Source organism: Diadema setosum, chromosome 4, assembly GCF_964275005.1.
Source record: "Diadema setosum chromosome 4, eeDiaSeto1, whole genome shotgun sequence".
In the NCBI taxonomy this organism is placed as follows: Eukaryota; Metazoa; Echinodermata; class Echinoidea; order Diadematoida; family Diadematidae; genus Diadema; species Diadema setosum.
The window spans coordinates 31,578,428-31,605,568 of NC_092688.1; the positions used below are offsets into that span (position 1 = coordinate 31,578,428).

General features: G+C 39.9%; 2 protein-coding genes across 2 annotated transcripts in view; one reads left to right on the forward strand and one right to left on the reverse strand.

The window, feature by feature from the left end:
• Nucleotides 1–916: 916 nt before the first annotated feature.
• On the reverse strand, nucleotides 917–10,886 carry LOC140227788 (uncharacterized). Its single transcript, XM_072308184.1, has 2 exons — nucleotides 10,815–10,886; nucleotides 917–2,851 (listed from the first exon to the last, which is right to left on the reverse strand). Exons 1-2 carry the CDS (start codon nucleotides 10,884–10,886, stop codon nucleotides 917–919), a joined length of 2,007 nt encoding a protein of 668 aa, XP_072164285.1.
• A 1,271-nt stretch (nucleotides 10,887–12,157) lies between these two features.
• Nucleotides 12,158–27,141, forward strand: part of LOC140227136 (uncharacterized) — a 28,577-nt gene continuing 13,593 nt past the window's right edge. The window contains exons 1-4 of the mRNA XM_072307570.1: nucleotides 12,158–12,370; nucleotides 13,733–13,807; nucleotides 21,869–21,934; nucleotides 22,471–22,605. Of these exons, the coding sequence (XP_072163671.1) occupies nucleotides 12,158–12,370; nucleotides 13,733–13,807; nucleotides 21,869–21,934; nucleotides 22,471–22,605 (489 nt within the window). The remainder of the gene's footprint in view (nucleotides 12,371–13,732; nucleotides 13,808–21,868; nucleotides 21,935–22,470; nucleotides 22,606–27,141) is intronic.

Consider the following 27,141-nt stretch of genomic DNA (forward strand, 5'->3'; position numbering starts at 1 on the left):
AAATAAAATGTAGTGTTATCAATCCGTGCTCTCCAGAATACACCAACGCAAGTAAACCCACTCGAGACTGAAAAAGCCCCCCCCCCCCAAAAAAAAAAAAAAAACAACAACAAACAAACAAACAAACAAACATATGTCTCTGAATATTTGATTCTAATTGGCTGATACCTTCTTGATTTTCTGACATATTTATATTCGATTGCTTCTGTTCTATTCAACAGGGCCCAGTTGTCATGTGACTTCTCTGGGTCTAACATCAGTTGCATTATGTTAGACACCATTACAAGTAATACAAGTATGACGTGTTTCGCTACATCTGTTCGCTTGGGAATCAAGTATGGGAGTGAAGAATTTGAGGGGAATACTTACTGTTTGACAACCAGTCACGGTCGTAACTTTCTCCATTTTTGTCATCAGTTTCTGCAATACATTTTACGCCATTTCATATTCCGGTATTAAAACTAGTGCAATAAACGATTCAGTACATTTCAGTCGCAAAGTGTGATATAGATGGAATTAGTTAAAAGGTTAAGTTGAGGTTATGGTATGGCCAAAGCCTGACACATTCTAGTCGATGATTGCACAAATAATGTATAGACAATCAACCGACAAACGTCACCTTTTGAAGAAAATATGTACGACTTGTATGGTGATTCTATATAGCGCCTACCTAAGGGTTCCATTTTTACAACTTCACCATTGCATGTCTGATTTAAGTTCAGCAACTAACGCCAACTTATTCATGATGTGGGCATGCATTTTGATGTTAAGTGACAGCCAGAGTATGGCATGGCAATTGTTTTTTAGTAAATTTACATAGAAAAGCACTTTGAATGTGAATGTATAATGTAGCCTATCCAGACGAAAAAATCGTGAGAACTACAAAAAGTTCAGTTTTTGAAGACACCATTGGTGATCAAGAATCTTCTTCGTATTCCTGTTGCCGACTTAGGATGGACCTAGAGCTGTAGATGTCCACCTTGGTCTTGGTGACCAGTGCTAGGTCACCGGTAGGCGTGCAGGCGATCCTCGGATGCCAGCAGCCGACGTCGACTTCGAGATGTCGGACCACGCACTCCAGCACGTGTCCGTCCATTGTGTACTTGTGGACCGAGACGAGCTTCTTCTGGTCCCGGTTCCCAGACAGGATGAAGACGCCGCCCCTGTTGTCACAGCAGACGAGGGCGTACTGCCACTCCTTGCGGTGAATGGTGCACTGGATCTCCCCGTCGCTTGTCAGGATGGACACGGAGGCAGGGCTGTGCGAGAGGATAATGTGACCGGAATTGGCCACGACGATGCGGTATGGCGCTATACCAGTGGTAGGGATGGATTCAATATGGCTGCCATCCTTCTCGAAGACGGATATCGTATCGCGATGAAATTCTCCCGCGAAAATCCTGTCGTATGCATCAGAGGTCAGGCAGGTAAAGCCGGCCCCGTGCTGAGGTCGGATCACGTTGGTCTTGTTCCCGCTCAAATCGTAGATCCGTATTTGCCACGTGCCGTCCAGGATGACGATACTGTGGTTGGAAAGGACGGCCATGTCGCGTATGTCCGACTCTGTGGTCAGAGTTCGCCGGAACTTTCCGTCTTCCTCCATCTTATCGATGGCGCCTTTGAAATGAGCGAGATGCAGGGACTCGTCACGACTGTACGACATCGACGAGATCTCACCCGAAGTCCCGTCCGGCACGTGGATACTTTGCGACAGCGACCACTGGTTGGGATCGACCAGCTTGCCGACCGACACCCACTGATCGTCTTCATGTGATTCAAACTTCACGTTCTTTACGATATTGTTGACACTATCAATGGACGCCTCGTCCCAACGCTCCTCAAGCAAATTATGTAACGTTGTGTTCAGCTTGTCATACGTCAGCAACACATCCTCACTAGGGTTCTTAATCAACTTGATACCGAAACTTCTAGCATTTGATAGAACTGACCCGATGCCCATCCTCGCCGTTTCTATCTCGTCAAACCTGCTCATGATGAATTCCTCCAAACGATCTTTTTCCTTTAAAAGAGTCAACCGCTGATAGTCGATGCTCTTTAGGGCATTTTCAACCGCAGCATCGGCCGCTTCATTTATCTCGTATTGCAGGCGGTGCATGACCCGACGCGCTACATTGCGTTGCCGGTCTATCGACCGCAACACGTCGGCAACCTCTTTCTGCTTGGAACTTCCTTGCTCGACTAGCTGTCGGATGCTTCGTAATCGCGCTGTTACCGCGTCGTGCATTTCGACGCACATGTGCGGATCGGAGTGCGTGTCCTCCGTGCACTCCGGGCATACAAGCATGGAGCAGGTCTCACAAAAGTGAGTCTTCTCTTGTCCGTTGTGCTGGAAGCAGAGCGTACCGTAGCTGGCATCTCTATAACCGTTTCTTGTCTTCACCAGACCGCGGCGGAGATCCGACAGCGGCTTGATGCTGTGAGCGCTCATCATCTGTTTCATCTTTGAATGAGACCCAACGCAGTCTCGGCAGATGAAGTGCCGGCAGTCTTGACAGTAGGCGACAGCACGTGACCGCAGAGTCTTGCAGGACTCACAGCACAGCTCGGAGTCCATTAGCTTGGAGTTGTATTCGTTTCCCTCCAGGGCCTGGATCACTTTATTTGCTAAATTGTTCGGCTTTAATCCATTTACACCTCCATCGGGGACGACGGTCTCGTCGCGACACAGCGGGCAGGTTATGGTGCGCATACGACACGATCCATCTATGTTGGTCCGAACGGTGACGCGCCGTTCCAGGCACTCGGCGCAAAAGCTGTGCAGACATTGCAGGAACTTTGCATTGAGCAGACGGTTGGAACAAAGTGCGCACTCCAAATCCTCGTCAATCGACTGAAAACCTCCGTTGGATTTATTTCTATTCATAATTGAAATCCTTGTTCGCTACAAATACGCCACAGAGATGTTAGTAATGTTATCTAAGAACGCTTTGCGGTACTCACGGTTGATTGATGTAAATAATGTTCAAAATCTGTCGAAGTTCTCAGCAATCCAGTATAAGTTTATCACTATTAAGCATAAGGGTCAGATATGACAGCTATCCAACACAGGCGAAAGTTTTATTCATTCGTTGACATGTCACGAAACTCTACATGCAAGTGGCAGATGTACGCAAGGTGGGTTCGTGCATGCGTGTCTGTGATTGTTCTGCTTGAGTGTAGGCGTACCTCCCTCCTTTTGTAGTCCAAGAGCAGGGGTGATGATAACAGCCTAGACGGGGGAGCACCTGACTCTTAGCAGATTCTTTTGACGTCACTGAGGAAAGCGATCCTTTCGTTCAACAACCTGTTGATGTCATCCGCATCCCCTCGAATGGTCGCCCACAGCATGCACAAAGGAGCACCGTCCCCCTTATTATAGATATTCAGAGCCATTCACAAGTCATGTTGCATTAGAGAGTCAAACTCGCTCATCATCTATAACATGAGCATTAGTTCACTTTATCAAATTTGCCTGGACTTCTGTTGCTTTGAGGTCCTCAGTCGAATGAACATGATTTTAACAGCAAACCGTGTAGATTGACGAAAACAGACAAGGTTCGGGATTCCCGTATGGTGTCCCCAGGACGACCCTATACAGCAGAGAGCTATATGCATTATCATCAGGCATCTCAGTAAAAGGAGACTCAGAGTGAGGGAGAATGGACCGGTATAACTATCGAAAAGTTCAAAATTCCTCGTGAAGTTCTTTCGTTTGTGTTCTCGGATGAAAGTCGCACTGCACCACTGATGGATTTAAACCAGGCGTAATCGCGTATAATGTTCGTGCGTAGTCTGTACGCGTTGTTGTCGGCACCTAATGATGCGAGCAGACGGTAGCCTGTTCAGGAGCGCAAAAATACTTTCACCGTTTTACTTTGCCCGTTCAGAGTATACCATCCGACTCCGAGGGGGCGAGCGAAGTTCCTTAGTCACCTCTCGTTATTTGCGTCAATCCCCAGCGTGCTACCGAGGCACAGGGCGGAAGTCAGGAAATTGATCATAACAGACGCGGGTGCACGGAGTGACCGCAGCATCGATGCTCTAGTCGAACTACCCATTACCCCGACGCATTCGAGCTACTTGGCGATCATTTGCTTCTGGAAACAGGCAACAGGTGCACGAAGGATTTGGATAAATAGGGTTAATACTGCTGGACTGAATTCCGCTTTGTCCCGAGGATCTCAAAAGTCATTGGCGCACACATGACCTTTTCTCCTCGTCGGCTGTTTTTACTCAATGTTCAACACCAATTATCTTTGAAGCAACACTTTACGTTGAGTCAGTGAAAAATGAACACAAAGGGGTGTCTTTGCATTGACACTCAAAGTAATAAAAACCGCAATGTGATAAATCAGAAAACAATCATGGTTTTAACGGCATGAGCAATCTTAGTTGTGAATATACATAGCCTGATTGATAGTATTATTTACATTCATGATGTTGTTGCACAAGATATATCACCGTTAGTGTTCTAATTAAGCATATTTCCTTCGCCACATCCAAAAGATTCGAAGCAGTTTCTTGCTTAAAATCAAACACGAAATAACAATAATGGACAAAAATAAAACGAAAAACACGTCATACTATAATAAAGGAGATAAAGATAAAATTTGTATGAAAACAAAGATTACAAACATATCCATGAACTGTTGATAAACACGTTACTTTTTACATCATGACAAAGAAAAGTCACGTACGGTTTCCCATCTGGTCTATAGGTTTACAAAAAGGAATTCAATTTGAAACATTGCTTTCTATGGGGAAGAATCCCTCGTTGCATTTTTTTTTCATCCCCCACTTTAACGTTCTGTTCGTGTATATCAATAAAACATCCACGTTATCAAGTTTTTCTTACTTCCACACCTATTTTGCTGCGTGTCGTTTGCGTTTAACCCTTTGTGTGTGTTTTCGTAGTGCCAACTGGCCCTGAAAAACCCCAAAGCGTTTTTTTTTTTCACACTGTCTAAACTCCCTGCTGCAGAAACTCTGATGAAATCCATTCCACAGATCCAGAACTTTTGTTACTTTGTTTGATCTTATTTAATACCTAATGATTGCGTAAATCATAAACATTTACTTAAATGTGTATAAAACAGGCGAATGAAAATGTCAGTACAATTTGCAAAACTAATTTACATACCTCATGATACAAAGATCATTTCTATACAGTGAAATCAGTTATCAAAATACATGTATAGTATGTCCTTTAACGTTAAATTTCTCCTCCGTCCACCCCACCCCAATCACGTGTATACGCAGACTACACCACCCACCCTACATACATGCCCCCCCCCCCCACACACATTCAAACACATTTCTTTTCACGTTCCTGTCGTATAAGTTTTACATTATCAAAGTAAATGTAGATGCAAGGACCAATCCAAAGGTAATTGTTTCTGGTTTTTCGATTTTTTTTTTCAAAATTCTCAGTTAAGTCTAACTTACATTTTTTCAACCTTCCAAAAGTACCTCGCACATGCTCCAACCATTGACAATATCCCTTGCTATTCAACCCAACCCCTGATACTAATAAACAATTGGTCTAATACCTTCTACATCAACACAATCGACATGACACACACCCACACAATAGCATACACACAAACATGAGACACACATTCACAAAGACATACTTTCCCTGCATCCTCTTTCTCTTCCTCACTCTCTCTTTCTCTCTCGCTCACCCTCGCACAAACACACACACGCACACACACACACACTCACACACACACCTCGTAATATCCACGCACCCTGTTAAGGACAACTATACAGCTCCGTAAGCAGCATCAAATCTTCGCAAACTACAGAAATCGACAGGCGCCATCTCCTTCAGATAGCTCGGTGGTGGCGTCACAACAGTCTGCCAGGCTCGCTCGTGTGCCAGATTCGCGCCATCACCTCGTTTAGAAAATGATCGATCTCCCATTGTGGTTCCCAGAGCGAGACGAACCCTCGAAGGAGCGCGAGCTGCGACGAACAGCCAGAGGATTGGGCGGAATAACGAATGAGCTGAAACCAGGCGCGTTTTGTGCATTTCGTAGATATTTATAGGGTTTGGATGAGCCGTTTTCCGCCCTGAATTTTCGTCGCTTTCCACGTTCACCAGTGACTGCCCCGCGGACGTGCATGTTTAATGTGTTGTGGCCGCGAATGGCTGTGTAAAGAAGCGTATGGTCAAGAGAAAGTGTGATATAGTCCCAGATTTTTGCAGTATTTTGCTCGCAGCTTCGAGAAAAGGAACGGAACGTGAAAGCATTCGACATTATTTCAGGTAAGATTATCATCTTTATGTTAAATCGATAAGATAATGAAAAGAACGTCTCAACAACCTGAAGGTTGAATGCAAAAGGATGTCACGTACCGCACGGGTCCCATAAAATGCAGAGCAATAGAATAAGCACGCACAGTGATTGCAAGACCGTCTTTATGTTCAATCGGTAAGACAATGTCAAGAATATATATATATATATATATATATATATATATATATATATATATATATATATATTTTATATATATACATACGTACATACATACACACACACACACACATATATATATATATATATATATATATATATATATATGTGTGTGTGTGTGTGTATGTATGTATGTATGTACGTATGTATATATATAATAGTAATGTCACAATAGAGGAATGGATTAAATGCCAATTGGTTTTTATTCAAAATCCAAATTTTCGGGGGCCTCCCCCTTCGTCTGGGATGGAAAGTGCTATATATTACTTCATATGCATATGATTATAATATGTAGGCCCCCTATCTCTATTAATCCGTCCGTCATTCCAACTCTTCTTTAGGAAGAAACTCCTGACATGATATATTTTATTGTATTTATATTGATCGGTGGGAGGAGTAATAGATCTCTAATTCTTTATTTCAACCCCACAACATACAGATTACATTTTTGACACTTACTTTCTTTTATATGTCCATATGGTATATATGCTTTCTCCCAAGAATTAACAGAAAAGAGAGATGAATAGATAGAGATGGAGGAGAGGGGGAGACAAAGATGTATAAAGAGAGAAAGATAAAGAGCGAGGGTACTAGAGAGATGGACGGTTGGTCATTTCTTCGTTGCTGTAGTAATCATTCAAGGCAGTTTAAGGGGAGCGTGCAGACAATTACGCTGGCAAGACGATTGACAGAACATTTGAAGACCATCAACTGCCATTAATGCATAGTGTTCGTAACTCTCACAAACTCTTCACTGTTTGAAAAAAAGACCACATTTAACGAAAGCATGTTGAATTTTCTTTTTCACTTTTCTAGCGTAATGAAAGAGCACTTGACTAACCGCTTTCAGAAAGCAGGGGAATAATATACTACCCATAACATATGTCAGTATCAAGTTGATGGAACGTGTAATTTTCATAAAAATGTGTTTTTGTGGAATTCTCTTTAGATTTTCTTTATATTGTTGTCTACACATGACGTCATGAACTCTACCATTATAGTAGTCTCTTTATCCAGTGATTACTACACCAAAACTTTAAATATCAATGACTTTTGCGTCGATTTGTCCGATTTTCCTCAAACTTTCACTGATGTGTTCTAAATACTAATGATGCTGCTTTCACTCAATCCACATTGCTCTTTAGGTTTTGGGTTTCCTTTAAATCCCGTCAAGTGCGTATGTCCCTGTGCTTCTTTTACCCATACATCATGTCCCCCTCGATAAAAGGGCATAGCTGGCAGCACTGTAGGGTAATGATAATGCCATGGTCCTTGGATAGTGTATGACAACACTGAAGACGATATCCCCCGGATAAAGAAGACCATAGCAACTTCAACCCTTCAGTACCTGTATCCAATTCGTTGGTGCTGCAGCTTCGATGTCAGGCATCAGGCCTGAGGCAAGGTTTCTGGTTATCTGGAGCAAGCTTTTGCATTCGAAGCAGTGTGCATATAATTTGAATAATGTTATAGTGATGTGTGTTTTCACTGCACAGTATGTTTATTCTCTTCTTAGAAGTCTCCTTGATCAGTCGTGATTGAATGACGGTATTCTGAGTCACAGGATTTTACCAGTGCAGTATATTTTTATATCGACCATTTTGAAATGTGCTTCAGGTGCGAAATAAAGAATATCAAGTATCAAAAACGGTACATGTGTACGACTCCCCCATCAAATGAAAGAAAAGAGGGAGGAGGGGCTACATGCGATTCCAAAAGTTGAGTGACATTGATCGAAACGAACTGATTTCTCGCTTTGCCGATGTCAATCGTGTGTATATAAAAATATTCTACGCTATTTCAAGAATTCAGTTGCACTGTCATTTGCTTTAAAAGACAAGTCCACCTTCATATACATGTGGATTAAGTGAAGGCAATAATATTAGAAGAACACATCAGTGAAAGTTTGGGGAAAATCGGACAATCCGTTAAAAAGTTATGATTTTTTAAAGTATCTGTGCAGTCTCTGCTGGATGAGAAGACTACTACAGTGTGTGATGTCACATGCGTACAACAATATAAGGAAAATGAAAAGAGAATTTCACAAAACTTTACTTTTTGAATAAAGTGCACATTTCTTCGACTTGTTACTGACGTATGTTTAGGGTAATATTATTCCCCCTGCCTTCTGAAAGAGAGAAGTCGAGTGTTTTTTGTTATGCAAGAAACATTGAAATATGTTGAATTTTCTTTATTCTTTCTTTTCTATCGTTATACGCATGTGACATCACAATCTATAGTAGTCTTCTCATCCAGCTGTGACTGAGTACAAACTTCAAAAAGTCATAACTTTTGAACGGATTATCCGATTTTCCTCAAACTCTCACTGATGTGTTCTACTAATATTGCTGCATTCACTGAACCCACATGTCTATGAAGGTGAACTTGTCCTTTAAGACACATGAGATATGTTGATATATGTATGTATAAAAATATTGAACCAGCGATATAAAGCAAGAAGACCTATTAAGTGGTGTATATTTTCGTGATGTGAATTTGTGAGATAATAATGTCACCTAAAAAATTAGAAATAAAGCACAATGGCTTATGTTTGCAGTTCTTGACATTGTAACTTCTCAACAAATAAGTGTGGATGACATGTGGCACATCAAAAATGTCATGTTGTGTACTATCATCATCATCATCATCATCATCATCATAATTCGACAGCTGCATCGGTCTTTGAACGTTGAACACGCTCGATTGCAGGTTCTCTTGAACAATACCACAAACAGTATGTTCAGCTTCAAGTGCGTTCGTGTTGCAACTCACCGAATTGCGTGCACGCTCTCTCGTAATAAGCGCAATCGTCATCATCCAGTGGAGATCTTGACATTTTGTTTATACAGGTTGACCTTTTAGGCTACATGGTCCCTTGATCACGCGGAATCATGTCATAATTTCATAAAACTTGACATGCACGTGGTCAAACGAGCAAATTTTGAAACTCCCCTTTCTGTAGTATGGTTTTCATAGATGAGAAAATACGCTGATATAACAACAAAGTTAAAAACAACAACACATGTTGGTCACAGCGTGTGCATGCTTAGGAACTCAGTTGAACATTAAAGGGATAGTACAGTATTGGTGGAGATGAGAATTGGGCTTTTAACTTTTTGCGAGATACCAAGAAAACACTTATGATATAGTATAAAACTTACCATTTTAAGATGAATTCAAAGCTTATTTGAGGAAAATCGGGTTTGGAACATCTGTAACATCTAAAAACAAAGTAAAACAAAGCGATCGTTGTTAGTGTGGGTCCCACACCTTATTAAAATCGCTCTTTTTTTTTTAGATATCTCAGCCATTTCAAAAACAATTTTCATCAAATAAACATTGAATTCCTCGTAGAATTACATGCTCTTTCATATTTCATAAAAGGTTTCTCATTATCTCACCAAAAAATTTAAAAACCTGAAATTAGGTCTCAACCAAAACTATACGATCCCTTTAAAGTTCACTTTATTAAATAGAATAAAATCTGAGCTCTAGAAACTCCATCGGCGGCTTAAGATGTCCTCACGAATGACCCGAATTTATACGATCAGATCCGAATCGGAACATTTCCTTTATCGTGTGTCCACCTTTGCTAAATTTCGGGACGGTATGAAGCCGGCTTTACTGCGTTGGTATGAACGGCGGCCGCTGCGGCGGCCATACGAATTTCGTCAGAAGACTGCAAGAAACTATGAGCCCACGAATGTCTGCGAACTCCACAACAACAGAATTCATGAGAATCTTGAGATTCGAACGAACTCATCGTTCGTTAAGGCTGGCGTCACACTCTCCTGATATTGATCGTCATACAATATGGAATTTTCAATTTCGCGCGAAATGAAATTAAAAGCAGATCAAAAGCTAAAGCAAGTACGATCTTTTGTTAGCAGCTTGAGAAACTAAACCGGCGATTGCTAGTACCTATATACCATGGCTTTAAGATGCTACGCGAATAGCTCGATGTTAAAGAATCATCAGCTGCGGTCACACTGGCAAAAGATCGTGAGTTTATTATATATCGTAATGTTTGGATCTTGAGTTTTGCTAGTGTGACCGCAAACTTCTCGAAAGTTCCAACTCAGACTAGGGAAATTTGAATGCTCGCAACTGAAACTTCGCGAAGTGTGTCACGTGACCCACTACTGTTTGCGGCATGATTTGCGGGCGGTGCCTCATTTGGATGGACATGAGTACATTGTTACGTCATAATCATTACCTGTCAGACGGCGCGCTCTTTCTTCATTGTTGCGCCTGCGCACTATTGATCCTAACTTCGAGAACTGAAACATCAAACAGTTTGCTAATTTGGTTGCCAGTGTGGAGAGACAAGCAAACTGCGATAAGACTTTTCGAAGTTAAACTTCGGGATCTTTTGCCAGTGTGACGGCGATTTTGGTGACGTAACATAAAATAGAACAAGAACTTTAGGTTGCCAGCTAAGGTTATACCGACTCGGAGTTGCAGTCAGTCCGCAGCACGTATGCTAATGAGCCGATCCGGCAAGATTTATTCAGCACTCTCGTTGACGATCTTTGCGTTCGAAAGGTGTCTCGTCGTGCGAGATTTTGCGAGACTTTGATAGGGCTATGGTTTTCACAGTGTAGCGTCTTATACATACATTCGTCATGGCTACAAGTCACGGTAAATTGTTCTCCAGAATTTGATCTTTACTTTGATACTAAATTTGCGTATAACATCGGATCTTATCATGGCTATATAATCAGTTGAATTTGCGTAAATTTTACCTGCTTTTCACGGAAGATTTTGTCGTCTAAAGTTCTTTTTTGGTTCCTGACCGGATTAAGAAACTGTTGTTTCTGATTTGGCTTTTTCGTAGAGAGGAAACTTAGATGCTCATCATATATTGGAGTCAAGGAGACGCAAGCATAATTTATACTAGTTTTTCCGTTTTGAAATGTCTGTAAAATTCACTCCTAAGCTGGAAGTATGCTCCACACAAAGTGTACAGTGGCGCGAAAGAGCTCTCTCATTGGACAGTGCTTGCATCCAGCGCTTGAACTATACGCGTGCCAAGAAACCGCAAGTGGCATGAAACCGTTATGTAGCAGCGTAATGACGTAATGCAAGCGCTGAATGCATGCGCTGTCCAATGAGAGAACTTACTCTTGACATTGCACGGTTTCAAGCTGATCAGCACTGACATCGATGTATATTTTACTGGTTCCTGACCGGATTAAGCAACAAATTGTCAAGATATTTACATGGATACAAAGATTAGGAGATGGACTACCAAATAAAGCATTTTCATTGAGACGCAAGGTGAATTTGGTATTTTTTGACGTCGATCTTGAACGTGTACTGCAAGAATTACTTTTTTTATCATTTTTCAAGCTCAAATTACGCTATGGTATTTTTCATTTGCAATAATTTGAGTAACATGTGGCGATAGTTTACATATTTTCCTTGAATTTGATACCAAATTTGTGAACATAAGGTGTATTTTTGGTGCCGAAAGCCCAAGGACAAAATCCCCTTCCGCAGCTCATTACGTATGCAAGCCTAGAGCGGGCTTGCATACGAGTTGAATAAATACGAGCGAATTATCGGGTGCTGCGGACTGACTAGTTGGCCAAATACTAGCGATGATTTTTGACGGGTCTCGTTATTATGTAAACTTTATTTTGCAGCCCACATTGATCGCTGTGGTAGGCATGGCCATGGGTGTGTCAGTTTGGAGGAGCACCACAACGTCTTGGTGCTTCAGCCTTATTCTCCTCTCCATCACCTCGTGCTACCTGGATAATGTCGCCATAGCAACCCCGAGAGGTATCCCCGCCTTTCACAGCAACGGGAACCCAATCGCCCCTGGTGAAGACATGCATGGCGGCATACCGATGGGCGTGTCCAACGAAAAATGTGACGACGGAAAGGTGATTCAGTTTGTATTTTCTTCAGCCATGAGCAGAGAAAAAGGATATTAAAGGTATTAAAAAGTAAAGATTATACCCTCCCCCTCCTCCTCAACGCTTAGCGGGTGCCTGATTATGCGTTTCATTAAATATGTGGGATTCTAATTGGAGATTCTGAGGGAACAATACCAACAACAACCCCCAAATAAACAAACAAACAAGATAACATTAGAAAAACCAAACACGTATTTCGTATCATAACCCTCATGTTCCCAAATCAACGATATAATGAAGAACAGAATTAAGAATGAGAATGATTCGAAACAATAAACTTAGCTTGTCATCCCGTTCCCTTGTCCCAGTCACCGTATTTGTCCCATCCGCTTTTATTGCCCCTTCTTCAAAGTTATTTTTCAAACCTCTGCATGGATAACGTTAATAATCATCATTAGCAGTTCATAATCACTTGTTGAGATCTTTGAAGGCTTCCGTGGCGGTAGTACGCTGGATGGTAGAAGGCTTAACGATTTTTATTTTATTTTATTCACGTTTTCTTTTAAAAAATTCAGGGTAAGTCTCGTTCTAGCCAGAGGCCTGCTTTTCAAGAGAGCCCTGTAATTGTACAGATTAACGATGCACCACGTATTATTTCGTGGACATATGCACGTGACCCTGAAAAGTACCTATATACCCAACCCTGACGTTTTGTTAATGATGTTCTTGCTTGGAGCACCGTTGAGCCTGCTACCACCCAACATACTCACTTGTATCAACACATTTATAAGCAATTCCTCGTGTATATCCTTTACGCTGAGTAAAAAAAGACATAAAGGCCGTATGATTTGGATGAGGAAAGAGCTAACAGAATTTTTAGAAAATGAAAGCTAAAGTTAAAACCCCAAAGTATATACTTGAATATAACAGTCATCAGAAATGTTGCTGTTGTATCACAATGTACCCTGTTTCTTTTTCTTTTATCACGGAATTATTTTCAATCAAAGTGTCTGAGTTTAGATATTGCATATCAAGACATAATCTCTAACCTGTATATCTGTCATTTGCATATCCCTTTCCGCAATACGTGGTAGGCACGTTCGCCTTGCTGTTTGCTATGGCTGATCATGAAAAGAAAATAATTCCTGAAGGTGAACGGATTAATTCTCGAGGGCATCGGATGGTTATTATCTCAGAAAAAAAAAAGATTAAACAATATTATGTAGACCCTCTCCTTTTAATTTATTTTTGTTGGGAAAAGAAGGTTGCTTTTTTTATTAGTACAAAACAAAGCGCATGATAATGAATCTAATTCCTATACAATACTATCAATAGAGTTTGGAACGTAATCATTTTTTTGTTTTTTTTTTGTTTTTTCCTTAATTTCAGACCAACCTGACTATTGACTGGAACGGGGACATCAGGGACTATGAATGTACCATAAGAAGATGGGATTCCAATAAGGTAAATACCTGTCGTGAATCCAATGCAGCGATTAGTATATTAATTACTCTATGGACAGATGATGGAAGGACGTGTTTTCATGAATTACGCTTCTGTATGTGAATGTGTGTAATACATGTAATAATTTATATGCATGTAAGTGAGTGAGGGAATGTTTGTACGTGCGCGAGGGTGTCATGTATGTATTTACTGGTATTCGTGAGATCCATTGTATGGGTATCGATCTACTCAACCTACCCAACTTTATATGTATTGAGGGTGTGTGTTTGGTTAGCTTCTGGCCTTCTATTGGTTACTTACTTTTTAAGCCTCCATTTTCTAGTTTATGTCTTATAACGTATATCTTGATGTTTGCTGGTTCTTCAAAAGAAGAAATCTCAAGCGATCATTATCTTTTAGGCTTAAAGTCGCGAGTGACTGATGATAGCTGACTATGATGCTTCGACCTTTATCAAGGCATTGCTTGGAGGAGATTTTTTTTTTTTTTTTTGTGTGTGTGTGTACTGTGTGGATATTTCCGTCTGTTTACAAAGGTCAGCTCTTTATAATTTATGAGCATAACTATGTGGCTCATTCACTAGGCTAATGAGAATGCATGACGCCAAGCAGAACTGTTTTTTACATACATTCATTGCACATTATGGTTATTTTGACAATACAGCTGTTCGATGAAAAAGAACCTCCACCCTCTCCTTGAGCTCAAGGTGATACATTAAGCGTCAATGTAAATGAATATATATATATATTTATATATATATATATATATATATATATATATATATATATATATATATATATATATATGTGTGTGTGTGTGTGTGTGTGTGTGTGTGCGTGTGTATGTGTGTATTTATGCATATAACTATAATTATATAGAGAGAGCATATTCTGTATATTTACAGGGATATACGAGTGGAGTAAGTCAAAGTCACACAATGACATACCATTATCAGTCTGTCATCGTGGCACACACACACACACACACACACACACACACACACACACACACACACATACACACCAGTTGCAACATATACGGAGAAGTGACTACACATTCGTACGTTGACTTGTTCGAGTCATTTTTTTTTTCTAAGAATCATGTCCGCAACTGGAAAATTCCTAATTGTAATAACCGGACAGCATGGTCGCTCGGATTCTTAATTAGCTCGGCTGAAGAAAAGTGTCCCCCGAGAACGCACTCAACAAGGCTCTCTGCTTATGATGATCGCAAGTTTCGAGTCTATATCTCGAGAGTGCATGATGATAATACCGCTACAGGTTAATCCAAGGAGCTATAGAACCTCCTTGGTTTACCCTCTGGAGACTATGAAGACTTCCGGAGGGCGGGGCTTAATGTCAACATTGTGAGGGAACACTAGACAGGGCTCCCGTCTGAACGTAACTATTCCACACACAGCTTCGCTGGTTCCCAGAACAATTCGACCACTGCATTTCCGATCCGTGCACTTACTTATCATGTCCCTCCTATATACTCCTCCCGCCCCCCACATACACACTTTCCCCGGCCATTATCACAACCATATATTACAAATCACGAATCAGACATATTTTGCTCCGTGTATTGAAGTCTGTACGTTTCCCCTTTCCGTTCTACGAAAATGCATTTTTTTTTTCATTAACGTTCTTTATTGCAGTTCTTAAAGGGGAAATCCAGTCCAAATATAAGTTAGTCTGATAAGAATGATTAAAATCTTACAAGTTCAACGGTAACCACTTGCTTACCATGCACTTGCTTACCATATCCCTCCTATACTTCCCCCCTCCCCCATACACACACACTTTCCCACACACACTTTTTTTTTTCATTATAATAACGTTCTTTTCTGCAGTTCTTACAGGGGAAATCCAATCCAAATATAAGTTAGTGTGATAAGAATGATTAAAATCTTACAAGCTCAATGGTAAAAATTTGACTGAAATCGGATGAAAAATAAGAAAGTAATGACATTTTGTAGTTTTGCAAATTTCTGCAAAACAGTTCTTATACAGTGGATATGAATATGCAAGTGAGTAAGCTAACAATGTCATAACCTCAGAATTTTCCATTGATCTTGTACAAAAAATGACGAAAATTCAAAGTTTCTGTCATTGAAGTCTGAAACATATGTTATTCCTGGTTGAATAACTTCAGAATAGTGATCAGTTAGATATACATGTACCAGGGTTTGAGCCTCGGGCATAGATGCGTTTGAATGAAAAAATGGAAATTTCAAAATTGTATGTACAAACTATATGGCAAGTTGTGAGGAGATGACATGCTCACTTTTCCATTTGCATATTCATATTGATCGTTTCAAGAACTGTTTCTTGAAAAATTAGCAAAACTTCAAAATGTCATAACTTTCTTATTTTTCACCCGATTTCGATCAAAATTTTACCGTTGAACCCGTGATATTTTACTCTTTCTCATCACACTAATTTATATTTGGACTGGATTTCCCCTTTAAAAGATACTCATCCACATAAATAATACGACAGCTGACAGTTTCCATCGAAGGCCTTTATCACCCCTTATAGCATTGTATTCTCGTGCAAAAATGGCCAAATCATTAACATTTTACTCGGTATTGTATGCTTATCCAACGAAATATCGTGCAGGGCATAAACGATCCTTCTCCAGCTGTCCAGAGCTGACGTATTCGAAGAGACATTAGGCAAATCCAGAGATAATCCATCCATGAAGTAAATAATGATTGATCAATATAATAAAAATCATCTCGTTTTTATCTTGAACGAATCTCAAATCGCTGCTGTCTGCGTGGGCAGTTCGAGAATGATGTACGTAATGTCACTCATTCATCATTCCGCCGCTCTTTACTTCATGAGAGGCGAACATGTGCAATTGAAAGGTCCCTTCCGATTTGTCTGGTTGTTATTTTCTCTGCAGTGATCGGATTGATTCGCGCTAATGCAATCACAGTATTAACTGGCTGCTAACTCGCGTAATTACCTTGATTATATAAAGAGGGAAATGAAGATGTCAACCCATATTAACATCTTAATGACTGTTCGTGTCGTTACACTCCTTGCCACACAACTCGGTTGGCTGTTAAACCTGCATCGTGTAGTGAGCGCTCTTTCGCTGCTTTAAAATATTAAACAGCAACCACTTTGAGAAATCATCGATCCGATGTCAGCTACTAAGGAATATCTACATCTATCTATCAATCAATCTATCCATCCACCTCGTATCTACCTGTCTGTCTGTCTATCTATCTATCTATTTATCTGTCTATCTATCTACATGTATCTATCTATACATCTGCCTATCTGTCGAACTAGACACGCACGCACACATAATGCACACACAAACAGACACACACATAATATTATACATGAGATGATTAATGTGTATGATAACATAAATATCTACATATTACATACATACATACATTATAAAATGTGCTTATATTATAAAAACATTGGATATATACCTATACGTGCTATACGTACACACATACAAAAGCAAACTACACGAGAGAGAGAGAGAGAGGGGGGGGGGGTTCCGCTGAAATTGTTTTCTACTCCTTTACATTCTGAAGCATTCCACTTGCATCTGCGACCTTTTGTGACTGACATTCCATGACGATTCAGCTTTCAATCATTGTAGATGAGGGGTCAGGAAAAGCAAAACCAACGAGCCTTGATTTTTGATTTACTATATAATCTTCTCATGCCAATACGTTTTTGCCGGGTCTAGGGCAATTACCCCCTGGGCAATTACCCTGGACCCTTCCCCTATCCCTAATCCTAATCCTGAAACTAACCCTAACCATAACCCAAACTCCTAACACTAAACCCAACCCTAACCCTAATCTTAACTCTAACCTTACCACTAACCAGTATTTAGCCGGGGGGTAATTGCCCTCTGGGGGTAATTGCCCGGATACGGGCCATAACGTAAACAGACATCACACCTTTTGTGGGAGGTTAAATACGCATTCAAACTTGATACATGAAGGGCAACTCTCCCGTTCGTGTGACTAACATGGAATTTTGGAGAAAGGTTCTCGGTTGGTAGGCCTATTTACGGAGGCTATAAAATGCAGAAGTAACAGATGGGAGTAGACGTGCCCTCATAAGTCAAAGCGACGATTTGGATGTACGCCACGCTGTGTGCATGAATGCACCGCCACGCACAAATTGCCCTAAATCATCGTCTCGTCTTGGTATCGCACGTATTACGATGATTGCTTCTCGCAGATCCGACATGCTAGCTTGCCAGAAGGCCGATATAATGGTCGCCATCGAAATAAGTTCTCGATTAAGAATAGCAAAAACATACTAAGAAGTTACGTTCTGTTTGAAAGGATTTTGAGACTAAACAGAACATTTTAAACATTTTCTAGGATCAAAATGTATAGATGATACGTTATATTGACAACCACGATAGACATTTTGCTTCGAGTTTGCATTAATGGTTTAATGTGTGTGCATACAAAAGTTGTATGTGTACGTTAGTATGTGTGGAGGGATTTGCATGATCTCGTAGTGTATTCAGCGACTTAGTAAGAGCCATTTCAGACAGAAAGCTGAAATTTAGTTTATTAACACGTAATCATTTTGAAAAGAGGAGATAGCATATACAAGCTATTTTGTGTTTCCATGCATAATTATGGAGAACTGATGGAGTACATTAAAATGATGCAGAGGGTATATGGAAAAGTGGGGAAAGTAACTATCGTGCATAATAGATATAGGGGTGGCCCACACCCCCTATCCATTCAGGGTAAGCCGCAATGTATGAATGATTGTACTTATTGTTGTTGTAGGGAAGTGTTTTATCCTTTCTGACAATGACCATCACGTGCTCGAGGTTAATGTCCTGAGAAACACTGATGACGTCAGTGCAGCACTGGCTTCCTTATGAGAGTGCGATTCCTCTCCGATATTCTTGTAGTCTGGGTGCCAGAGGCTCAATCTTGTTTTACCTGTTGATTCATACTTACTGTCAGGACACTTTATTCTTTTAAGGTTTTACCCTGTTTCGAGGGTGCTGAATTCGAATCTGATGCTGCAACTTTTACATCCTTGAGGGCTATAGATATTCAAATTGGCCGCCAAAATTAAAAAAAAAAATGTTTAGTCGAGACCAGGTTGGATGATGGTCTTGGTTGCATTCTTTCTTCTGTCATAATGATGTGATGTAGGCAACATTCTTTCACAGCTTTTCAATGAGATCCATGTCATTTTGCGAAGCGAGGTATAGGCCCGTGGGTATACGCCCGTAAGTGCATAGCGGTATTGTGAGCTGTTCTTCCTCGTTGAGTGCAGGTGTCTGATAATCCTGAATGGATGATGAATGTTTATGAGTGGACGGTTCAGTGCCGGTATTGAGACACTATTTGACGGCTTGAGGTTGGGAATGTAGGCTTGTTCAGAAGCTGTAGACAAGAGCTTATCTGGGTCTTAAAATGAAATACGAGATCATCAGGAAAGGTCACAATGGACAGTAAGTAGAAATGATTGTGGACCGTCAACACAAGGTGTTCATCTACTCTTTTCTCCTTGATGACTCATACAGTATGCCCCCCCCCCCAAAAAAAAAGAATACAATCAGATTTTCGCATTGATAACACCCAAAATGATACTGTCTAGATGCTACTTCAGTGTCTTAAAATATATAACATCTTAGCTCTATTTTGCAGAAAACCACATTCAATTTGGTTAAGCGATCACAGAGAAATGTGGAATGTTGCACTCTAAAACGATCCGGGTCAGAAGTGACCCGGCACCGGGTCCGCTGGGGTCACACCCCGTTCCGGGTAAAAATGACTTGAATTGGGGTCACCCTGACCCAATTCATGACTCTGAATGGGGTCATATCTGACCCCATTCAGAGTCATTTCTGACCCGGAACGGGGTGTGACCCCAACGGACCCTTTCCGGGTCAGTTCTGACCCGGATGTTTTAAGAGTGTGGAAAGCATGTCATGAGTCTGATTCTTCTAAGTTTCAAGCACATCGATGTTTTTATGTGTGAATACAATAGACAGAATTAGAGGGAAGAGATTCTTGACATCCTGTACAAAATTCCTTTTGTCACTTGCTTCCTTTTGCCAAAGTAGGAGAGTATAGTATAGAGAGTATCTCGAAATTATGCGTTCTTTTGAAATGTAGAGCCAGTACTAGTCTTGGCGCACATGTGATGTCATGTGCTTTCATGTGTGTTGTAAGCATTTGCTCGCTCCCCGTATATTCCATAATCATCATCTTACAAGAAAATAAAATGATCTTTATACATAAAATCATAAGATTGGAAAAAATATGTATCTAAAATACATAGACGTGATAGATAGACATATAGATAAATGGATGGATGAATGTATAAAGAATAAAAACTCTCAAGTAAATGAAATACTACAACCTGTAACACGTTTGAAAATGTTCTTACACTGAGAATGCAACAACATGTGAGAGTCGGGAAACACAAAGAAATAAACAGTACATAGAATGTCTGCACACAATGACATTATTTGTTTTATGCCGGTGCTTGGTCTTAACTGTGCACAATCACCGTGATAACTGGCTTTGTAGCATATAGTGAAAGAAATTAGAATTGAGGCGGACGTTGCTCTCGAAAGCAACGTCCTCCTCAATTTATCAACCTCAACATCATCCTCAACTTATTTCACTATATATATATATATATATATATATATATATATATATATATATATATATATATATATATATATATATATATATTAGCATTTTACTTATTCGCCCCATTTAAATCTATTTAACTGGGTATTTTATTAACGTTATCAGTGCCATATCAAATTTCAAATTAAAGGGTGTATTATAAAACATTTGCAGACAAGAAAATCTTGTGGTTTCTGACTAACACTGTCATGTAGCAACATGTAAAAAAAAATATAATAACCTTTATACAGCATTTGGGAATTAATGATTCATATCTCTACTACACTACATTTAGTTGGCGGCCCTGTTATCTTGTCTTTCGAGTTTCGGTGATCAATTTTTTAGAAAGGAAGAACGATCATATTTGGAAAAGCGTTTAGAGGCAATCAAGCAAACAGTGACTTGTGGATAATGATGACACACACACACACACACACTCACATATTACTGTGTAATGTACTCTTAGTGTTCCATCATGGCGAGCAAAAAGGTGTATCGACTTCACACGGATGTATAGTCTCGTATAACGATGTTGATATGTTTGTTGATGGTACTAAAATTATCAATCAATCACTCTGAAATATGGCAAAAATGACAGGAAAGAGGAACAGTGATGATTTTTCTATGCATCTCATTAGCGTGTGGATTTCGCGCACGATATTTGCTTTATGCGGGTACAGGAAAGGCAAGCGGTGCATGCATATGGAATGGGTTGTAGAAACATTTTAACTCAAGCGAGGCGCTTATTGTGCTAATGGACTATGTTCATTAGACGGTAGAATAAATATGTTGGACATTTAGCGTGCCTGACGTCGGTCATGCTCAGTGCGGCCGACCCAGCAGCCGGCGGGGAATGGCCTGGGGTGGGGTGGGGTGGGGTGGGGTGGGGTGGGGGATAATGGATGGGGCGGTGCGAGCAGTGCAAAGAGGTTATTATAATTCTTGTCCTCATCATGTGACTATGCGAAAGTCACTGTATACATGACTTTGTTGTGATCATTTTGTCGTTTTTGTTTCCTTGCTTTGCCTCATCTGCTGGCGACAATGTCAATGGCAAAAATAGTCGAAAAGGAGTGCGCAAGTAATCCTGAATGCCTTTGTTATATAGTAACAAGCGATTTGCTTATTGATAACGGTCTCCTCCACGTCCTGTATACTTGATGCGGTACAAGATGCGGTATACCATGAATATGTATTACTCACATCACTATATATTTGTAATGATAACTCTTGCTTATATTTCCATGACTTGTGAATATTTTTGATTTGTCATGTAGATTTTTTTTTCTTATACCAGTGGAGAAATAAAACTTACTGAAACTGAAACTGAATTTTTTCTATGACTTTAGCAGTGACCTCTTTTTTTCGATTTCCCCCATCTCTTTAATCATTTCAGAATAAGCCAAAAGGTGATATCTCACGCTCACCGTTTATTGAATACTGCACGGAAAACTTGGATAACGTAAGTACACATCTTATCTACAATGCATGCTGTTGACATTTAGGTCCTTAGTTCTTTGTGAGGCATCATGATGCGTCCCTTGAACCTTCATAAATGATATATCATAAGCATCCCTAACAAATTATTCATCTACTACATAGTATGTGGTATATGGTATAAATCTAAAATTTTATTTGGTATCGCCATGACGGTTTGTTGTATTGTTGATTTGAGTTAATAAAGGTTTGGTCATTAACACATTGAAGATTTTGATTTTATCGCAGAACGGGTTAACTCCATTCTTGTTAAGTTGACATATTTACTATTAAAGCTGCTGGAAAAGAAAGAAAATACAAAAAAAAATGGATATTTACAATCATAACTTCGAGAAGATTCCTTTGTTTTATTGCAAGGGAGGTATCACTGGAAATGTTTTGGTTTGCTCTAGATGATGGTGGACTTACTTTAAAATGTTTAAAATGGCGCTTGGTCCATTTTACAATCAAACTTCATATCATGACGTCACTGATCTATCAAAATGTTAATCATCCACACAGCCCACTCATGTCTGCATGAACCGAGCAATCGTGTACGACTATACCGTTCCTACAAGTGGGGCTCATCGCCCACTGTGGGCCAAGTACGGAGAGTACAGGTATCTCCCCAAACAGAGGTGGTTACATAATATGGAGGTAAGGACATGAATTTTAAATGAGTCCTATTAGGCGCGATAACGTGTGTGTGTGTGTGTGTGTGTGTGTGTGTGTGTGTGTGTACGTGTGTCTGTTTTGCAGCAGTACTGCACCGTTGTTTGATTCATTAACCTGTCCCTAAAAAAAATTGCAAGTATAACATTAAAGCTAAAGGAACTGTGTTCCCTCTGATCATATCACATGATGATTTATATTTGTTTCATGTACGCACGATGATGACACATTGCAGAAACCAATAAATCCAATCACATTCAAAATGAATATTGTCTCAATCATCATACTGGTAAGTTATAGGGATTGTATAGTTTTAGTTGAGATCGGGCTTTAGATCTTTGACTTTTTGTGAGATAATTAAAAACCTTTCATGAAGTATGAAAGAGCATACAATATCTAAGAGGAATTCAAAGTTTACTTTATGAAAATTGGTTTTGAAATGGTTGAGATATCCAGAAACAAAGAGGTCCTAATAAAAGCTGGGACATACCTCTTATTAGGATTAATATGCGTTTTGCTTTGGTTTTGGATTTCCCAGCCATTTCAAAACCGATTTTCATCATTAAACTTTGAATACATCTAAGAATTGTTTGCCCTTAAGTATTTCACGTATAGCATAACATAACTGTTCTCCGAGATGATTAACTGCAATGTTTTGTTATAACAATGATGCATTACAATATTTCGCTCGTGTACACTCTGTCTTTCACAATGTGCCGCTTACATTATTCTTTTGCCACTGAGAGGTGCAAATTGTATGGTATGTTCTATCGAAAAATGAAAATAGATTTAAACTGAATTGAAATGAAATCTGTGAAAAAATGTTGTGCGCGCAAACGCACTTGCTTTAAAGGCATAATTTACCATTTGCAGATGAAACAAAAACCCGATATTAATGCTTCAAAATAGTTGTAAAATGTGAGTTAGGGCTAGAAACAACCACTGTAAAAATTTGAATCCATATCTCGCACCCCCTCACTCGCCTTACCTCGCCAAGAATTATTGGGAGTTCAGACTCACGGTATGTGGCTAAGTTTAGGTCTGTTAGCTCGCCACTACCGAGGTGAGGGTCGAGTTAACAAATAAACCACCAAAAAAAGGAGAATGATTAAGAATTTAATTAATTAGTTAAATACAGTCAAATAAAACAGTTTGTGGAAATTAATTTGGGATCACAATAATCAACTTTATTCACCCGCCACCCAGGCGTGAAATATCAATGACAGACAGGTTGGTATAAATTATTTAACAAAATGTGATCATTTCAGTACAATAACCAATCGGCAGCTTATCAATTCTCACACACATCACACTCTCAAACACACTGACCTTTTTGTTGTTTCTATTCGGGGAAGGGATAGGGAAAGTTAGTGGGGAAATGAAGTTAGTATGTGTGGCCACTTACTATTATTATTGTTTGACGCGAGTGTCCCAAATGTCCGAAGAAATGTGCACACAAAACATGAACGCGAAGGTCCTCCTTTGACGACACGGGTGACAGCAGGGATGGGGTGTCTCGACTCCGGGGATGGTGCGTCTACTGCAGGGATGGGGCGTCTCCAGGGATGGGGCGGCTCGGGGAGTGGGGCATCTCAGGAACAAGGCATCTACTGGGCTGGATTTCCTTTGCTCGTTGTATACAGGTTTAATACGGGCGTTGCCGATTGGGGTTCTTCTTCTTTGAATAGATGTATTTAAATTGATGAAGGCGTGGAGTTTTGATAAAATAGTCCCGTTGACAAAACTGGTATTATTTTGTTGTTCCGAATGAAATTACTGGCGTTCACAGCAGTCCGATTTTCGTTGCTTAGGTTTCGAAGGAAGTTACTGATGTTGATAACTACAAGTTCAATTTCCAGTCGAAACTTGGACTATATTTCAAAGATGTGCAGCTTCGGAAAAATTAGTAAGTTACAGATGAATAGTGGAGATGAACGGGAACTGGAATACGGGAGCCGAGATAGGGTTGGAGTTGGGGCTGGGACTGGGACTTCGGCCGGGGCGGCTCGGGGACTGGTCTCTCTGCTTCTCGACTCGACTCCACACTTCTTCTTCACTCAGGATTTGGGGTAAAGGCTGGGGATATATAGGTCATTACACATTCATTAACACACCCACTAAAACAGCTCACTTCACGCCCACATCGCTCCTCATCTTAATCTTACTCTTTATATTTCCATCCCATAATGATTATTTTTTTGGGGAGGTCCTGAGATTAGCCTAAAATGATTGTCATCTTGGATAAGTCATCTCATTGGTCCTAAGTATCATGATCCGCCTACAAGGGATGACAGATTAATACAAGAAATGTTCCAGGAATTAACCAAGTTGTCTTGGACATTTAAACCACGAGTCATTAGAGGGCTCCATTGGGATAGTGGTCAAGACAGATGTGTGGCAGGTTGGGAGACAGTCGACGCCATCACCACTCAATATAACACAAAAATCTGGCGGAAGTTTCCTCTTGGAGTTTGGGATAGTATATCTAAATATCAACACTTTGGGCTTTCAACATTGCCGCTTGCATCCGACGGTGGATGACTCACAATGGCTGTTTCTGGCTAATGTTATGATCACTCCGGCCAGTCCATCCGAGCTGCCTGTCTATAAATCAAAAGGGTCTTTGTTTGGGGAGTTACGTATAAAAAGGGCAATGACTGTCGAGGGTCAAGAACCTGCTGGCAGAAACTTTAACCTTGCACGTAACAGCATTGGGGGACTAGTCTACAAATTCAGACACAAGAGGAGGTATATGTCTGTCGCCTTACACCTTCCCTCCTGCCAGCTGAATGGCGTCCTCGACATTCGAAAACTTATTAATTAAATGGTTCATTATGATCCTTTTTTTGTACACCACTATATCCTACGACCTACTCATCAACATTCACTAAACAACACTGAACACCTACTTAAATAAGAATAATAGTTACTTCATAAGCCTGTGCTCAGACTATCATAACCATTTCTATACTACACCTTGTTTGACGTTAACAACAAAGAGCACTCATATCATATCTGATAAAATAAATGTGTGTTTGGCACTTACATTTGTATAACTCAATCGCAAAACTCTTATTCAAATTCGGTTAACTCTTGTGATTGGCATGTATCGAGTGTCTTCACCTAAAGCACAACCTTTCTTTCCATAATCATGAACTTAAGAAAATATGTCAAAACTCATTAAATCATGCGTAAACACTTGCAAATATCACACTTGACTGTTCCACTGAGTGATTAAAATGTGATGTAAAAAAAATAGTAACTCCAACAACTAAAATGTGAATTTCTAAGGTATATGAAGTCGAAACATAATTAAATGTGGCATTGATAAATGATCAACAAACAAAAATTTATATCTATGTTTTATCTGAATGACAACAGCATCACTATTTGCAGCCGTCTAAACTCTTTTGGTAGCATGAAGGTGGTGTCCACCAAAAAAAAATCACAAGCAACACTAATAGAAATCAGATCAACCCATGTACATATTGAGGTGATTTACCATCTAAACAAACGTAAAATAATTCTATCAAATTATCCTACACTACCGCGCAATCACTTCCTGAAAATGTGTATATATACATGTAAGCATCTGAACATTGTTTAGACACAAATTTCGTCTTTCATCTTATCATAAGACAAAATAATGCAAGCAGTGACTATCTTCATCTTAAAATAGCTTGCATCCCAAGTGATTATCATTTAAATGAAAAGCATTTAACTGTGTGCAGTGTCTCATACACTTGTACTAATATTATTCTACATCATTCATATACACGAAATAAGCTACAATTTGCGTCATTAAAATGACAGCATCTTCATCAGACATACAGTAAGTCATACCTGGCCTAGGTACATTGCCTATAAAGCGATGTATCTATCAATATGCACTGAAACAAATACATCAAAATCAAACTGGATTCAGAGGAGAATCAAATCAAAGAGGTAAACTTTACTTATTCGTCTTTTCTACACATCTGCTCCTGAAATTGGGTCATCCTATCTTTTGGTTTCATTTTCCAAAATGATACTGATGCCCTTCCACTGTCTGCCAAAAAGCTCGATTTCTTTTCTTTTTTTTTTTTTGGAGCTCATGGTAATGCCTGAACTCGAATCCTTACAAATTCCTAAAATAACGCATAATGTACTTTAACCATACATATCAATGAAAACATCAATATCACACATAATCCGGGATTCCAACAGAATCATACTGCAAGCCTTATAGCCATACTTAATAGCGCTATCTATAGTCACGACGCTCCTCCTGCAATTTGGCAATCCTATCTTTTGGTTTCATTTTCCAAAATGATGCTGATGCCTTAGATGCACGAATACTTTCTGTAAACTGCTGTTTTGCTCTTGGAAAACATGACAGCACAACAACAGACACAAGCACTCCAACACTCACTAGAATCTCGGTCAGTGAAAACAACAAAAATACAATCTTCACCAACATCAACACAACCAACCCAAACAGAATGAGACAACCTGTCTCACTTTCTAAAATTGGTTGTACAA